The following is an 18,649-nucleotide window of genomic DNA, read 5'->3' as shown; positions in this document are numbered from 1 at the left end:
ATGCCATTAACATCCAACCCTACACCCATGAACAGCACTAGGAGGGGCACACAGATGTCATAACAATTAATATATTTGATTTCACTAACTTTTTAGCCACACAAAAAGTGAGCCAAGTTATTAAAAGTAAGTGTCGACATGCACACGTATGTTTATTGCGGCACTATTCACAATAGCAAAGACTTGGAATCAACCCAAATGTCCATCAATGATAGACTGGATTAAGAAAATGTGGCACATATACACCATGGAATACTATGCAGCCATAAAAAATGATGAGTTCATGTCCTTTGTAGGGACGTGGATGAAGCTGGAAACCATCATTCTCAGCAAACTATCACAAGGACAGAAAACCAAATACCGCATGTTCTCACTCATAGGTGGGAATTGAACAATGAGAACACTTGGACACAGAAAGGGGAACATCACACACCGGGGCCTGTCATGGGGTGGGTGGAGAGGGGAAGGATAGCATTAGGAGATATACCTAATATAAACGACGAGTTAATGGGTACAGCACACCAACATGGCACATGTATACATATGTAACAAACCTGCACATCGTACACATGTACCCTAGAACTTAAAGTATAATTTAAAAAAATAAATAAAAAGTAAGTGTCTATTTGGATTACAAGGCCCAATTCCAATACCAAAGAACAAGCCTTTCCAGGGAGTTGTGTGTTATTTGTAGTTTAATCAAATGCAGATAAATCTTCTTTGAAAGGCTCCCTTTTTGTGGAGTTATTTTTGTACCACTAGTGTGTTAGCCTATACTCGGATTTTAACTCTGACCTGTGAAATCATAACCCAAGGACAAAGTATGATTTCTTATCATCCTCATTTTATTAAATCTGCTCAGGCGTTTATAGTAATAAGTTCTGTTTTAAAAAATCAAGCAGATAATTCAAACGTTCACTCTTAATACCCCTACCTCATGAGGCCACCTCATTAAATTTTCTCCACCAGCATCTCAGAAGGGTGACATTTCATCATGGAATGCTGTCCTCCTTTCATAACTAAAGAAACATCTGCACAAAACACAGCTGTGCCCAAAATATCCACAGCCTAATATTTAAAGAGTCTACTTCCTGATTCAAAAACAATCGCTTCTAAGGTGATAATTTAGCCAGAAAAGCAGCATTTCTTTTTTTTTTTTTTTAAGAGATGGGGTCTCACTATGTTGCTCAGGCTGGCAGGCTGGCTTTTCAGTTCAACTGCGGGCCTCAAGCAATCCTGTCACCTCAGCCTCAAGAGTAGCTGGGACTACAAGCACACCCAGCTGGAAAAGCAGCATTTAATTTAAACATTCAGCAAATAATTACACAGTACAAAGTCCTATGTGATAATGAATATAAATATATTCCTCTCCTCAGAGACATGCATATTATGATGTGACAGTCAAGATCTTTCTCGCCGTAGGACATCCTCCAGACAGAGCCCAGGTTACTAGAGGTCCTTCTAGGGGCTTTGCAGTCTCTCTCATTCTATACTTCCCCAACGTGGAGCTGATGAGATGGAGTCAGTCCTTCTCCCTTTCTCCTCTCCCCTTCAGTGTTTGTCCACCTCTTTGTTGCATACTTCCGCCTTCCCTTGCTCCTCTCATCCTGGCCCTACCTGTGAAATACAGACCTTGAGGCCTTCTCTATCTTCCCAGAAATCGCATCATTCTCTCAGCTTTATTGTCTCTTTGGGAAAATTACCAAATTTAAGAACCTCAAATATATGTGATATCTAACAGCGACATAAATATCCCTTAAATTTCTTAAATTCAGTCTGACCAAAATGGAATGCCTGATCTTCCCACCAAAGCCAATTATTCCACCCTCCTTCCTTATTTCAGTTAAGAGCTCCAGCAGGCTCACCACAACCCAAGCCGTCTTAAGGACTTCTTTGACTCCCCTTTTTCCTCAGCACCCCTCCACCCCACCCTCCTGTGTTGCCAGGTTACATGGCTTAAGATCCCTTCTGTCCATCACCATTGTTACCATCCTAATCCAGGTACTTGTTTCTTCCTCCTGAAGTTTTTTTTTTTTTTTAAAGACAGAATCTTGCTCTGTAGCCCAGGCTGGAGTGCAGTGGTGCGATAGCTCACTGCAACCTCCGCCTCCCGGGTCCTGGTTCAAGCAATTCTGCATCAGCCTCCGGAGTTGCTGGGATTATAGGAATGTGCCACCATGCCCAGCTAATTTTTGTATTTTTAGTAGAGATGGGGTTTCACCACATTGGCCAGGCTGGTCTTGAATTCCTGGCCTCGTGATCCACCCACCTCGGCCTCCCAAATTGCTGTGATTACAGGCGAGGGCCACCATGCCTGATCCCCTCTGAATTTTTTTAAGTGGGCTCTTATCTCCTCAACAACCCATCTTAAGTGATGCTACTGTATTAATTTTTTGAGAAGGATATATGTCCTCTGCAACTAGATGACTTGGTTTCAAACTCCAGCTATGCTCCTTTTACTTCTGTGACCTTGGGCAAGTGACCCAGCCTCTCTATGCCTTTTTTGTACAATAAGAATAATAGTGCCTGCCTCATAGAATTGTTGTGAAAACAAAATGAATAGTTATGAACACCTAGAACAGTATATGGCATACATTTAAATGCTCAATAAATGATTCCCATTATTTGTAATTAGCACAGATCAAGTCATACCATGGCTGCCCCAAATCCCTCAAGAGTCCCATGGTGTACCAAAGAAACTGCAGGTTTCTCAGCCTGACATTCATTCTGTCCCCAGCCAACCTTTCAACTTCACATTCTCCATCCCCTACATGTTCCCTGAATACATACCAGGCAAACTGGAGGACTTACTGTTCCCTGAACACACGTCCCAAGGCTCTCGCCTCCTCACACTTGCTGTTTTCTAAGATCCCTCCTCTCACATCTCTGCATGATAAGACCTTGTCCATCCTTCAAGTCAATCTTAACTCTTCCAGGAAGCCTTTGCTGAACCCCTCCACCAGATGTGCCCCCACCCCCCTGTGAATTCCTCTCCTAGCATAGAGATTGTACTTCTCTTTTGGCAGATATCTTTCCTATACCTCAAACTGCAGTCCTGTTATTTTCCCTACAGGCTTGGAGCTCTTCAAAGGTAACATGTGCATCCAACATTGTTTTATTCTCTGCATCACCTAGCATCATGCAATATGTCAGGGTAACAAAAAAGATGGAGTTGGAGGTTTCAGAGCCACAGCCATTACTGTGGCACAGAAGGGTAAGTTCAAACTAAGAAAAGTACACACTCTGCCCAGGCTGGAGTCCTCATCATATTTCAAATGTCAATTCAAACTCACAATATAAATTGGATGGTTTCTCCAGCAAGTCTTTCCTTGTAAAATACCAGAAAAACAGTAGACTGTATGAGAAATGTGATTTGTAGGCCTATCCCAAAATACCCACATGAAAATCACATTAAACATTTTCCTCATCTATCAATATTAAAATCAAAAAGCCGTCATGCACAGTGTTTAGTTGGCTTAATTTTCTGCTAGATCTATCACCTAGCAATCCCAAGAGAAGTGACTCAGATCTCCATGGCTAGAGCTCATTCAATGACATATTAACATATTAACCACCTCTGGCATGTGAGTTACTGTAGAATTGAACATAATGACATATACACCATCCCCACTCTCAGACTCATGAGAGACCCCCAAACCCTAAAATCACAAAAACACAGGCACAACAATGCACATTCCCAACAACAGAGTGAACACTCAATAAACACTGCTGGCAGTGACATCATCCAGGTACACAGCCGCACATAACTCCATTCTGTCTAGAAGCAGAGCTGTAATCTGACACCACAGACTCAGACCTCTTTGCCTCAGCAACTCTGGGCATTCATGAGCAGCAGCAAAGGGCTCTTTCATTCCCACTTTTACTTTAGCCATTCAAGAAGCATCCTCCTCCCAACACCACTAAGAGAAACGTCGCAGACCTCAATTTCAAGAACCTCTATGATGAAGTGACAAAGATTGTTTTCCCCCAAATAAAAGATATGCTGTTGAAGGTCCAGAACACTCACTCTTCGAAGACCTGGTAGTACCCACAAATCCTTAGGCAGAACTGCCAATAACCTTTCTAATAACACAAGTCCAAGGAAGCTAATAATGATTCATTTAACTATGTTCATTTATCTGCACATTTGGTAAAGATAACAAGAAAGAAAATTTAAACATTTAAAACAGAATATATTAGACTCCTCTGAAACACCAGCTCTTTTCATAAAAGCATATAACCAAGTCAATTCAGCCTTATTTCTTATTATCTGATACTTATTGAATAAAGATTTATCTCTGTTCAATTAATGTTTTGCTATACCTAAAGTATTAAGATATCTTTTTCCTGTAGATTAGTGGTCTTTTACAGGAAACAGTTCCCTACTTTTATTTTACACTCTCAAATCCTAATCCCACAGAAGCAAAGTAGTCAAAAGAAAATAAATCAGGACAGCTACATCATTTCATCAGAAGCAAAGAAAATAATATCAAAAAGTTTGGGGTACCCAAATAAAAGAATCAATAATATGTCAGATAAAATGTTAGTCATAGATGTGACTCTGATACAGCTCCCTGCAGTTAATGTGTCCCACTTTCTGAAAAAAAGCTGCACAAACAAAAACATCCTGAGATAGAAGAGAAGCCTTGTAAACTATAAAGCTCAAGCACCTGTAATACATGCACTGCCCTGTACCCTATGGCCACTCCATAAATACTTAGTGACTGATTCACAGGCCAATTACAGAGTCTGGCAATGATAGTGTGTCTCCCTGGTCCTACTCTGAGGAGTGTTAGGAATCTCCAGTTGCTGTTTGCTGTGGTGGCAGGAAGAACTAAAACAGATAGATGTCTGGAAGAACTAAAACAGATAGATGTCTAAAAGAACTGAGGTGTTGAAAGGTTCAAATTCTATCAATTTTCCCTGAACTTCTCCCCACGCACCGGAGCCTTAAAACATTGGTATTGTTAGTCGAATCACTGGGGGAAAATGAATAAAAGTGCAAAGTGTTTCCTCGTCAAATAACAAGCTGAATGGCCAAGAGAAAAAAACCAAAACAGAAACTTACTTTTCATAGACCAGCTCCTCATCGATGGAGAAATAGTGGGTATTTACTGTGCTTTTTGGTCTATTCCTTAAAGTAGCAAAATATAACCGATCTGAAAGACAAGTTTAAAAGACAGAAAAAACATATGAGAAGTAGGGAAGTGGAAGTGAAGGGGGGTGATAACATACGAAGGATCCAATTTAAAGACCCCATCAACACGTGGAATTCTTGCAGAAACCTCATCTCTCCCGGAAAGCTAGAGACTCAAGAGCACAACAGTTAGGCATGAGGAAGACCTGACAGAGGAACTCAGCGGGGTGCAGAGCACCCACATTTCCCTTGTTTCAGGCCAGCGGAGTAGCCAGGAGAGGGGGGTACCCGCAGAACTGGAGGTGCAAGTTTGGTTCCCAAATCTCCAGACCTCAGCAGCTGCGAGAAGGGGAAGAAAGAGGTGAGCCTCCCCCATGCGGCTTCGGAGATTTGAAAAAGAGGAAGGGAGAGAGACTTAGGGGGTGTGGTTGTGGGTGTCCCGAAAACCGAAGCCTGCGATGTTGGAGTAAAGGCGACCGGTGAGCAAACGGAGCAGGCTCCCCATGAGCTGCTGAGTGCCGGAGTCCGGGCAGAAGCCGGTGCTGTCCCATTACGAGGCCGAGAAGCCATCCGAGGGAACTGCAGAGGGAGCAAGGGACACAAGAAAGGGAAGCCGGAAGCAGGGGGTCCTCTGAGAAAGGAGAGTCCCGAGAGGGGACGAGAGCGCGCGCAGCGGCTGCAGGACACTGGCAGCCTCAGGAGAAGGTGGGGACAGTGGCGCGGGAAGTGAAGAGTTGGGGGCAAAAGAGCGTTGGAAGATGCGGGGCGGCTGCTCCTCACCTTTCATGAACTCACAAGCCCCGATTAGTTCCCCTGACTCCGCTGCCATCTTAAGCGAGATACGCACTGGGGAGGGCTGGGTCGTGGCCAGCTGAGGTCACTCGCCTCCGGGGGCTTCCCCACTGCCCAGGAGCCAGGAAGCTCACAGTCCCGAACACCAAGCCTGGCCGAGGGAGGCAGCAGGCGCCGAGGGCGAGGCGGCTTCGGGGTCAGCGCGCCGGGCGCCCCGGGGACATTCCGAGGGGAACCCGAGCCCGCTCCGCGCGGGGCGCACACGCCCCTGGCTGTGGCCGCTCCTATTTGGACCCGGCTGCTGCAGCTGCTGCTCCGCCGTCGCCGCGCCTGGGAAACGCAGACCAGCTCTCACGGCAGGGCAAAGTCTTCCCCCGGCTTCCAAAGTGATCATGGAGGAGGAGACGTCTGGTCTCGATCGCGCCCGTGGCTACTCGAGCGGCAGCCGGCAGGACTTCAGTGCCCGCGGGCTGGCAGCAGCTGCTCCGGCTCCTCCTTCGCCACCTCCTTTCTGCAGTTACTCTTCCTCCTCCTCCTCCCTCTGGGTCCGCCCCTAGACCTTCCTCCCCGCCTTCCCTCAGCCCCCTCCACTTTCAGGACTCCGCGGCCATCCCTTAAAGGGACAGCCCGGCTCCTTTCTCCGCAGCAGCCCCAGTTACCAGGCACCCCGCGGGTCACTAGGAGCCGGTTGCTAAGGCTTTGTTGCCGTCCACCAATTGCTGTTCAGGAAATAGGGCCCTCGGCCCAGGGGAGCGGGCGGGGCCTCTAGGCCAGAAACTTATGAATGAAACGGCGGGGTTGGAAGTGGACATCGCCAAGGGCGCTGTCGCGGCCTGGGAGGCTAGGATGCGCCGGCGCCACCTTTCTTTTCGGCACCCACTAAGTCTTGTCCCACTCCAGATTTCTTTTTTCTCTCTCTCTCATTCTCTTTCTCGCCCACTCACCCATGCTCTTCTAAACTCTTGCAGCGCGCGCGCGCGCGCGCACACACACACACACACACACTCGTAAAAACCTGAGATCTCCGTGCCCTGCCTCGCCTCTAGCTAACATTTCAACCACCCCCCACGCCCAACACTGAGGGGGTCTGCATCTTTATAAAAAATACAATTGAAAAAGAAGCCCCAGCTCCTAGCTCACAGTACATGTATTGGTATCTTCTACACATACCAGACTCTGATATAACTTGTACTTTGTTCTCATGGGAAAAAAAGTTTCCCATCTGGTTCTCCGCGCCCTCTCAACTGGGCCGCCACTGTGAGCGCAAAAGCATCACAAATGCCTAATCTTTACAGAGCTCGGGTCCCGGAGGGGCGGGGCGAGACCGCAGAGCAAGCCTGGGCGGGGGCGGAGGGAATAGGAGAGAGAGGAGAGTCCATTGGTCCAAGGAGAAGGTTAACACAAAGGAATTTCTTTACATAGTCTCAGCTGAAGCGTTCCAGGCAGGAGTCCCGCTAAAAGAGGCCCTTGACTTGTCTCTGCGAGGCTCCAGGTACTGTTTGAACAACTTGAACGCTGGGCGTCCTACGGCTGTGCCTAATCAGCGTGCAGTCCCTTCCATACGAAAATGGCGCTACAGACCCACTATCCGAAGAGCATGCGCTCTGAGTGCTCTCTCCAGAAACAGCAAGAAACTTGTGGCGGCCTTTTCCTTCGCAGTCGCGTGTTGACCTCTAGGGAGAAAGGGAGCGCACCCGTGCAGAGCTGACCGAGGGAGCGAGCCCTTCGAGGGCCAATTCCAGTTTTTGTTAGTGGGGTTTTTTTTAATGTGTGTTTTCTTTGTTTGAGACAGTGTCTCGCCCTATCACCCAGGCTGGAGTGTGGTGGCCCAATCTCTGCTCACTGCAACCTCCACCTCTCGGGTTCAAGCGATTCTCGTGCCTCAGCCTCCCAAATTGTTGGGTCTACAGGCTTGCCCAACCACGCTCGGCTAATTTTTGTATTTTTTGTAGAGACCGGGTTTTGTCATGTTGGCCATGGTCTTCAACTCCTGAGTACAAGCAATCCGCCCTGCCTTGGGCTTCCACAGCACTGGGATTACAGGCTGAGCCACCGCGCCCGGCCTCAAATTATTTTATTGAAAAAAAAAAAAAAAAACTAGTATTTCTTATATGAAAGATAGAGAAAAACAAAGCATATGAATCTTTCAATAAACTTACCCACTTTGTTTAAAAGGCTAAATAAATCCAAAGATTCTGATTTAAAATTCTTCCAGAATCTAAATTCAAATTCCCCAACAATTTTTCATGAGTTTTGCGTTAGAAAAAGGGCATTAGAAATAGAAGTTAGAGTTCTCATCCAATTCATAAACTTTTAATTTCACAAAGTAAATAGTCTAATGAAAAGAACTCCAATCTACACTTTCGGTGAAGCCAGATATAATTGAACACCCTCTTGTTATTTTCCAAAATGAATTTACAAAAATCTTTTTTATATAACTCTCCTGCTTAAAATTTTGATCATGAGGAGTGAATTATCACCTAACAAATACAAGTCCTTAAGTTCAAATGAAAATGTTTATTTTTCCTTAGCATTTTTACAAAGATAATAAAACGCTGTATGTAATGTTTTTTTAAATATTGCTTGGGGCTGGGCATGGTGGCTCACACCTATAATTACAGCACTTTGGAAGGCCAAGGCCTGCGGATCACCTGAGGTCAGGAGTTTGAGACCATCCTGGCCAACATGGCGAAACTTCGCCTCTACTAAAAAAAATAACAAAAGTTGGCTGGGTGCAGTGGCTCACGCCTGTAATCCCAGCACTTTGCGAGGCTGAGGCAGTTGGATCACCTGAGAGGAGAAGTTCGAGACCAGCCTGGCCAACATGGTAAAACTCCGATTCTAGTAATAATACAAAAAAATTAGCCGGGCGTAGTGGCACAAACCTATAATCCCAGCTGCTAGGGAAGCTGAGGCAGAGAATCGCGTGAACCCGGGAGGCGGAGGTTGCAGTGAGCCGAGATCGCCTCATTGCGCTCCAGCCTGGGTGACAAGAGCAAAACTCTGTTTCAAAAAAAAAAAAAATTACAAAACTTAGCTGGGTGTGGTGGCACACGCCTGTAATCCCAGCTACTCAGGAGGTTGCAGTGAGCCAAGATCGTGCCACTGCACTCTAGCCTGGGCGACAGAAAGAGACTCCATCTCAAAAAAAAAAAAAAAAATTACCAGATGTGGTGGCTGACGCCTGTAATCCCAGCTACTCAGGAGGCTGAGGCAGGAGAATCACTTGAACCGGGAGGCAGAGGTTTCAGTGAGCTGTGATTACATGATTATGCCACTGCACTCCAGCAGTGCAGTGTCTCTGGGCGACAGAGTGAGACCCTGTCTCAAACAAACAACAACAAAATTGCATGGAAGGAAAGTGTCAGTATAATCAAATCTCTCTAAGCCATTCTAAATGGTATAGAAAATTCTACAAGAAAAATATGAAACAGATAATGCACACACAGCACACGTATAATACATAACAAGGTTCTAATGAGATCATAAAACACTTTATTCTCCCAATTATCATGAGGTCAAAGTTCCTGTTGGTTGTAGTTTCATAATAAAGGCATACTTTTACAGTCTATGAGGGAAGATAATGGCAGAAGCTTTTCCAACCACCCAACTTGATATAAATTTAAGGAATGAACTTTAAAGAAACAATAAAGAAGGCATTTCACATATAAAGGAAATACTAAGAGATTTTAAATATCGCTCAACTGCACAAAAGGAAGGTAATATTACACACAGAAATTCAGCAGGGAAATGTCAAAAGTGTCAAGTTTGAAAACAACAACTTTTTTTTTTTTTCTTGAGACGGAGTCTTGCTCTGTCGCCCAGGCTGGAGTGCAGTGGCACTATCTGGGCTCGGTGCAACCTCCACCTCCCGGGTTCAAGCGATTCTACTGCCACAGCCTCCAGAGTAGCTGGGACTACAGGCGCGTGCGCCACCATGCCCAGCTAATTTTCGTATTTTTGGTAGAGACAGGATTTCACTATGTTGGCCAGGCTGGTCTCAAACTGCTGACCTCAAGTAATCTGCCCGCCTTAGGATCCCAAAGTGCTGGAATTACAGATGTGAGCCACTGCACTCACCCTGAAAACGACAAAATTTAAATCTAACTCCTGCAACCCATGCTTGTGTGCATGCAGTTCTAGAAAACTCACTGCTGGAGGCAGCTCTAAATTATGTCAAAAGCCGCTAGCTCTAATTCTGCCTGGAGGCTGCAGGACCTCTGATCACTCTTACTTATGACAGCTCTTCAAAAATGCAAAGACAGTTTCCTTGACCACCTTCCTTTTCTCCTTAGTCTTCCCCAGACAAATATCTCCATTTTCTTCAACATTGTCTTATATTACATGGCTTCAAGCCCCTCAGTCCAGTCTCTGCCAATTTGTCCAATTTCTTATAAAGTGGGTCCCAGAACTGAATGCAGACTAGTGATAAACTGGTGTGGCCAGTTCTGAAAAAAGAAAAAAGAATGGATGGAAGATTCAGATGAGAGCAAAAGAAATGAAAAACATAAAAGAATCTAATTTTGTCATTTAAACTGGTGTGGCCAGTTCTGAAAAAAGAAAAAAGAATGGATGGAAGATTCAGATGTGAGCAAAAGAAATGAAAAACATAAAAGAATTAAATTTTATCATTTAGCTTCAAGAAAAAGAAAAGGAAAATATTCTTTTTTTTTTTTTTTTTAGAGATGGAGTCTCCCTCTTTCACCAGGCTGGAGTGCAGTGGCACAATCTCGGCTCACTGCCACCTCTGCCTCCCAGGTTCAAGCAATTTGCCTGCCTCAGCCTCCCAAGTAGCTGGACTACAGGCATGCACCACCACACCCAACTGATTTTTGTATTTTTAGTAGAGACGGGGTTTTGCCATGTTGGCCAGGATGGTCTCAATCTCTTGACCTCGTGATCCACCCACCTCGCCCTCCCAAAGTGCTGGGATTACAGGCATGAGCCACTGCGCCTGGCGGAAAATATTCTTTCTTGCTGGAAGAGGGCAAGGAAAAATGAGCTGAAGATTGTCAAAGATCTGACAGCGATGTGGTTTACATAGTGTATTCTTTTAAAATTATCATAATTTCTTATTAGAATGTATCATTAGAACATACTCTTTTAGTTGTTTATTCAGTAGTGATACAAAGTTACCAAAGAATGTAAAGAAGATATAGAATACATACTTCGAATTATTTCTGGAAATTAATTTTCAGATTAAGTATGAAACACGTAGTAGAAACCTGTGCTGATGAGTGATTTGAAATTCAAGGTAATTTGAATTATTTATTCATGTTTTGACAATTTTTGATCCCAAAAATAATTTAAAACAGCTTTTAGTAAAATACATATAATAAAAAAGTTATTACAGTAGAACCAGAATACCAAAAATAAATAGCGTGACTCAGAAACGGTTCTGTTCCAGAAGCCTGCCCACAAATGATAAGACCTTAGCCTAACCCAGCCACATTCTGTATCAGACAAATCACCAATGCCTGTTTAAGAATTCCAAACCAGAATCAAAGAAGTAAAAACCAGAAGGGACCTGGGAGATCAGCTAGTTCCAGTTTTCAAACAGACTCCATCAAACTCAAGGGATTTAGCACAAGCCCAATATAGGGGTGGGAGTGGAAGGCAGTGGATGAGCACTCAAGGCTTCTACAAAATAGTTTCTTTATAAATGGTTATATGGCAAAATAAAAGAGGAAAAAAGAGAAGGAAGTCCACAGTCAGTAACTGATTTCCCAAACTCACATAACTGGTGGAAATAAGACCAGTATTCATTATTTGCTGTAATATCAACAACCTTTTCCTAATTTTTCCCTAGTTAGCCTAAATTACATTGTTTAACTTATAGATTATTACACTTTAGCCATAAAGTGTCAATAATAATGTATGCATAATATCTACAACTATTTTCTTCAAGATATTTAGAGGAAATATTGAAATAATCTCCAAATGAAACAATATAAGATGTTGCATTATCTGCCATTGCTATTGTTCTTGTGTGGCTTCTACAGAAATTTGAATTGTTTTCAACCCTGTGATTTATTAATGGCATACCAGCATTCTACAAAATATAGTTTAAGAAATACTGGTATAGTGAACATTAATGTTCACAATAAAACAAGTCAATGCAGTATTCATCTCCTTCTTGACTAATGTAGTCAATAAAGAATGGTACAGTTTTAGAAGGTAAAAGAAAGTTCCATGAGGTCAATATACTTCAGAGTAGTCAATTTATTGTCTCTTTGCTATACTTATTAAACAAGTTAACAACTCAATACATTTTTTAAATTTTACAGAATTTATCCATCTATATTTATTTGTCATTACTACTTTTTTTTTTTTTTTTTGAGACAGAATCTTGCTGTGTCACCCAGGCTGGAGTGCAGTGACACCATCACAGATCACTGCAATCTCAACCTCCTGAGCTTGAGTGATTCTCACATCTCAGGCTCCGGAGTAGCTGGGACTACAGACATGAGCCACTGCACTTGGCTAATTGTTTAATTTTTTTGTAGAGACAGGGTCCCACTATGTTGCCCAGGCTGGTCTTGAAGTCCTGGGCTAGAGCCAGTTTCTCCTGTCTTGACCTCCCAAAGTGCTGGGATTGCAGGTGGGAGCCACCGCACCCACACCATTCATACTCTTTTTACAGAAAAAATAAGTGAACATTTTTACTCCAAAAATAGATCATATTCCCCACACCACTCCTCTCCCACCATCACCATCACAGCCATGCTGAGAAATATTAGTGAGCCACACACTGTAATCTAAAGGTATTTTGTTTTGTTTTGTTTTGTTTTGTTTTTGAGATGGAGTCTTGCTTTGTCACCCAGACTGGAGTACAGTGGTGCAATCTCGGCTAACTGCAACCTCTGCCTCCTGGGCTCAAGCAATTTTCCTACCTCAGCCTCCTGAGTAGCTGGGACTGCAGGCACGTGCCACCATGCCCAGCTAATTTTTGTGGTTTTTTTTGTTTGTTTTTTTTTTTTAGACGGAGTCTCGCTCTGTAGCCCAGTGGCGCGATCTCGGCTCACTGCAACCTCCGCCTCCCAGGTTCCCGCCATTCTCCTGCCTCAGCCTCCCGAGTATCTGGGACTACAGGTGCCCGCCACCATGCCTGGCTAACTGTTTTTTTGTATTTTTAGTAGAGACGGGGTTTCACTATGTTGGCCAGGCTGGTCTCGAACTCCTGACCTCATGATCTGTCCACCTCGACCTCCCAAAGTGCTGGAATAACAGGCATGAGCCACTGCACCCAGCCGTAATCTAAAGTTTTGAATGTTCACTTCCATGTTCACATTTAATAATGTTTCTACTCTACATATTTCTAGCAGGAAAATAATAGTAGTTAATAGTTCGGTTTCATTTAAAACCAAGCACAGTAGTTTATATCTCAGTTCTCACATTGGTTGCCTATCAGGTAGGTATATTATTATTTCCATTTTATAAATGAGGAAACACACAAAATACATGCTCAGTGTATATTCGGAGAATGAATAAATAAATGAGTAATTAAAATGTGAGGAGATGAACTCATGTGAATCACCTGGATTCATAAATCAGTTCCTTTGCAGCCTGGAGTAGTGAAAAAAAATGCTGGATTTGTAATCAGAAGCCTGGGTTTCAGGCACCTCTCTCCCACCACCTGTATGCATTGTTTTGGACTCAGTTTCCTCTGATATTAAATAGAAATTATAATAATTTCTAACTCACAAGAATAAGAGTAAAATTAAATGTGAGTTTCATGTTGTGATGCTAGACACTGTGTACAAATATGGTGCTGTACAAATACAGCCTAGCATTTGTATTAATAAATACAAATATTTAGTAATATTAAGCATAGATTAAGAAATACTAACTTGTTTCCAAAATCTAATTTTCTTAAGTCTCAAATGAATACAACTATTTGGATCTAGGTATTGTAATTTAATTGACTCCTAGCTAACAGCATAATTAAAATATACACTCACAGAGAAGTCCTTTTTATCAACTGAAGACAACTCCACAGGGTACAAATTAATGTCCTTTTTCATTTCTGATTGCCTGTGACCATATGCCTGTCTCTGGAGTATGATCAGGGCCAACAAACCCATTCAGGCATCCTCAACGGATTCCTAAATTCCCCTGCTCTCACTCACGTTCTTTCAGTCCTTAGTGTTCCAGAAGCCTGGGACACTAATGTTGTGCCCTGTGGTTTCCATGGTGACCCTTGACACACTTTTGGAACACATGTTTTCTGATGCCTAGTCCTGTGTAGAAACTCTAGAAGAAAATTGTATTTTCAATAAACAGGAGACCTTTGGTTTCCATTTTTTCAACCAAAAATACTATATATGTATTGAACATATTATTAATGGTTGTTCTTGTTGTTATTAACATCAATAATTGTATTGATTCCCATGGGAGAACAAAAATCACACTTCATATCTTCCACATACCAAGCCTTCCTACATGGAGTCTATGTTATTCTTCAAATGATATCTAAAGTAGTAGACCTGTATTTGTTAATGTAGGATAACAGCGATGTGAATAATGTAACATATACACAAAAATAATGTCTACTTACCCTAAAATGTATGTATTTTAGGTAAAATATTTCTCTTCATACCTATGTTTTATTTCCATAACATCAAATATACATTTTCTTTATATTTGTGTATTCATTCATTCAGTAAAAATTTACTATCTACTATTTGCCTGGCTCTGTGCTAGGTGCTAGGATTGCAAGTGAGAATAAGGCAGAGTTTTATTCTTAAGGAAGTTACATTCTAGAAACGGTTATAGATGAGCAATCAGGCTCCATAAGCAAGATACATGCTAGGCTGAAGTGAGCACACAGCAGAGGCCTGTGTGAGCTGCATCAGACCTGAGGCATGAGGAAAGGGTTCCCTGCAGAATCTTTGTATAGACTTGAAGGTTGAATAGGAGGTAGCCAAACAGTAGAGAGAGCAAGGCGGGACAGTATGTGGAAGGAGGAAGACACACAAGAGAACCCCAGGCAGAGGGAACAGTCTATACACAGGCCAGGAAACAGTAGAGAGAAAGGCCAGTTCAGGATTTGAAGCAGCTCCATTTGGCTCCAGCCCAGAGTATAAAAGAAAAGAGGAAGAAGGATCTTGGTAAGTTAGTCCAAAAATGTGGACTTTATCCAGAGGGCAATGGGGCACCAAAATGAAATACAGTTGACCCTTAAACAACACAGGGGTTAGGAGCACAGTTGCATATCCACATACAACCAAAAGTTAACAGCCTACTGTTTACCAGAAGCCTTGTCCATAACATAAACAGGTGATTAACACAGATTTTGTATGCTATATGTTATATATATGTTGTATTCTTATGATAAAGTAGTCAAGAAGAAAAGCAAGATTTTTCCAAATTATCACAAATCTCCAAAGATTTTCCTATATTTACTGAAAATAATCCATGTACAAGTGAACCTGTGCAGTTGAAATCCATATTGCTCAAGGGTCAACTGTATATAAATGAGGAAAAGCCTAAATTCCCCAGGCAGGGATTTTTTTTTTTTTTTTTTTTTTGAGACAGAGTCGCGCCCTGTCGCCCAGGCTGGAGTGCAGTGGCGCGATCTCGGCTCACTGCAACCTCCGCCTCCCAGGTTCACGCCATTCTCCTGTCTCAGCCTCACGAGTAGCTGGGACTACAGGTGCCCACCACCATGCCTGGCTAATTTTTTGTATTTTTCAGTAGAGACAAGGTTTCACCGTGTTAGCCAGGATGGTCTCAATCTCCTGACCTCATGATCCACCCGCCTGGGCCTCCCATAGTGCTGGGATTACAGGCGTGAGCCGCCGCACTGGGCCCCAGGCAGGGATTTTAAAAATTGACAGAAAGAGCCTGCAAAATTGTTTAACTAATTGTAAATAGATTGGACTTTACTCCATGAATCCCCCCAAAATCAGAATTACAATGGGAACGTAGGCAAAGGCCCACAATAGCGTGTTTCATTCTTTCTTTTTGCCTTTCACCATTAAAAAGACAAAATACAACTTGCCTGGTTTTCGCAGAACATGATTAAGTACTTAATGGGAAGAATTGTCTGAGATTCTTGAAATTTAATTTGCCTGTGTTGGCAATAAATGTGGATAAGATAATATAGATAACTTCTAAATTGTAACTATTTTGAGTAAAAGGACCCTAAGCAAATGTTAAAAAAAATAGAATATATAAGAATTACACTTTAGGCCAGGCGTGGTGGCTCATGCCTATAATTATAGCACTTTGGGAGGCCAAGGCAGGTGGATCACCTGATGTCAGGAGTTGGAGACCACCAGCCTGGCCAACACGGGGAAACACCATCTCTACTAAAAATACAAAAATTAGCCGGGCGCAGTGACAGGCGCCTGTAATCCCAGCTACTAGGGAGGCTGAGGCAGGAGAATCACTTGAACCCGGGAGGCAGAGGTTGCAGTGAGCCAAGACTGCGCCATTGCACTCCAGCCTGGGCAACAAGAGTGAAACTCCGTCTCAAAAGAAAAAAGAAAAAGAAAAAGAATTACGCTTCAAAAATATATTCTAATTAACTAACAAAAGTAATTTGGCATATGTAAGAAGTCGATTTCTGAAAATCTTCTTTAAAAACTTTTAGAAATAATAAATTAATGTGAATGATTTGATTATTTTACATCGTAGAGGGCAAGTTAATTGTCCTTAAGGTTTATGGAATAAAAAGAAAAAAATCAGAGCGGCACTACATGACATGTGCTCTGGGTCCCCAGAGGGGCAGCCAATCCCAGCCTTGCTCATCTCTTAAGTGAAAAACCATTCACCAGTGTGGAGATGTAATTCTTATCTAACATGCTGTATCTGTCTATGTATCATGGTGCCTTTCCTAGTGCTCTGGGACAGTTTGCTTAGTAGGTTTTCCTGATGGACTTTAGCTCATCATTGCCATTTAAAGCATTTCTCTGAAAGTGACTTCAGTTCATGGAGCATCATTAACCAAATATTACCCGCTTGCTGGCAGGGAAGACACACACACATAAAATTTGACAAGAAGACTGCTGATTTTCCAAGCTCTTTCCTATCACTTTAACTGTTCCCGGGCAGAACTTTGATTTCTGTCCCTAAACCTCTTCCTCCTCCAGACTTCGCCAGGTCAGTACATACTACCATCATTCATCCAATTGCTTAAGCCAACTCCAAGTTAAAAGTCACCTTTGGCCGGGCACAGTGGCTCATGCCTGTAATCCCAGCACTTTGGGAGGGTGAGCTGGGTGGATCACTGGAGGTCAGGAGTTTGAGACCAGCCTGGCCAACATGGCGAAATCCCGTCTCTATTAAAAACACAAAAATTAGCCAGGCATGGTGGTGCGTACTTGTAATCCCAGATACTTGGAAGCTAAGGCAGAAGATTCGTTTGAATCTAGGAGGCAGAGGTTGCAGTGAGCTGAGATCACGCCACTACACTCTAGCCTAGGCGACAAAGCTGTCTCAAAAAAAAAAAAAAAAAGTCACCTTTAATCTAACCGCCACATCCAGTCACTCCACATGATTTGCCTCTCTGCCTTCATAATGTATCCTGAATTCTTCCAATTTTGTCTCCTTGGCAAACATCATCCCTTCCCCTGGACCTCTGCAAGAGCCAAGAGCTGCAAAACTTTCATTTCTGTTTTGATCTGCAGGTAGGTCTCAAGAACTGTGGTCCAGTTGGAATTCTTCCACTATTAGGTCCTTTAAAGGTCAGTGGGGAGGGCTTATTTATTTTAGTCAGTTCTTCCCTTCATAATTTCAAGAAGGTATCCTGGGAAGAGTTACCTAGGTGTCCACTGCCTATAGTTAGTATGTGATATGAAGTCATTGCCAAGTCTGGCTGCCTCTCTTGCCTTACCTTACACATCCCCAACTCTGAATACCAGGGCCTTGTGAACCCAGACCCACATGCTGTCATGTGAAACATGTGCTTGCTTCCCGCTTCCTTTCCACTATGATTGTAAGTTTCCTGAGGCCTCTCAGTCATCATTCCTGTTAAGCCTGTGGAACTGTGAGTCAATTAAACCTTGTTTCTTCATAAATTATCCAGTCTTTATAGTAGTGTGAGGATGGACTAATACAGTTCCTGATGAAAAGACGACTTGGTTCTCTCTCTCTCTCTCTCTCTCTCTCTCATGCTCTCTTTCTCCTACTTTTCACCATGGGATGATGCAGCAAGAAGGCCCTTGCCTTTGGACTTCCCAGCCTTCAGGACTATAAGAAATAAATCTCTGTTCTTTATAAATTACCCAGTGCCAAGTATTCTACTTCAGCAACACAAAAGAGACTAAGACAGAGGGGCTTCTTTATCAGTTCATCAGATGTAACCAACTATGTATGAAGCACAATGCTGGGCATGGTTTATGCACAAACTGGAACCCCTGCTACTTGGTCATTCAGGAAAGAAATGATAAGGAGAGATGACAATAGGCATAGAAAGCCAAATTCAAGACATCTGTAGGAAATACAATTGACAGGATAGGCAACACAGACGTAGGTAAAAGTTAAGGGGGAAATGAAGAGCCGAAGATAACTCCCAGAATTGTAACTCTTTCACTGACCGGCTGCTGATGCCATTTTCTAAAACAGAAGTACAGGCTATTCATGGGAGGCAAAATGAACTCAGTTGTGCTATGGAGAATTTGAAGTATTTGCTGGACGATGAGATGGAAATACATGTTAAGCACTTTAATATATGGATTCCATGCTCAGGAGAGGCAGATGGGCTTCACTGACAGG

At 43.0% G+C, this 18,649-nt stretch overlaps 1 protein-coding gene across 3 annotated transcripts in view; it reads right to left on the bottom strand.

The window, feature by feature from the left end:
• Positions 1–14,060, bottom strand: part of CDC14A (cell division cycle 14A) — a 183,025-nt gene extending 168,965 nt beyond the window's left edge. For 2 of the 3 annotated variants that reach the window (XM_011935180.1, XM_011935179.1), the window contains exons 1-2: positions 5,918–6,453; positions 5,069–5,159 (exon numbers count right to left, since the gene is read on the bottom strand). In XM_011935180.1, coding sequence (XP_011790570.1) covers positions 5,069–5,159; positions 5,918–5,966 — 140 coding nt within the window. In that variant the 5' untranslated portion in view covers positions 5,967–6,453. Of the gene's footprint in view, positions 1–5,068; positions 5,160–5,917; positions 6,454–13,890 lie in introns of those variants that run through there. The other variant, XM_011935181.1, reaches the window with a different exon arrangement.
• Between the last annotated feature and the right edge of the window lie 4,589 nt (positions 14,061–18,649).

This window comes from Colobus angolensis, unplaced genomic scaffold (assembly GCF_000951035.1).
Source record: "Colobus angolensis palliatus isolate OR3802 unplaced genomic scaffold, Cang.pa_1.0 Scaffold141, whole genome shotgun sequence".
NCBI lineage: Eukaryota > Metazoa > Chordata > Mammalia > Primates > Cercopithecidae > Colobus > Colobus angolensis.
Note: the sequence above shows the minus strand (reverse complement) of the source record. Positions and strands in the feature narration are given on the sequence as shown.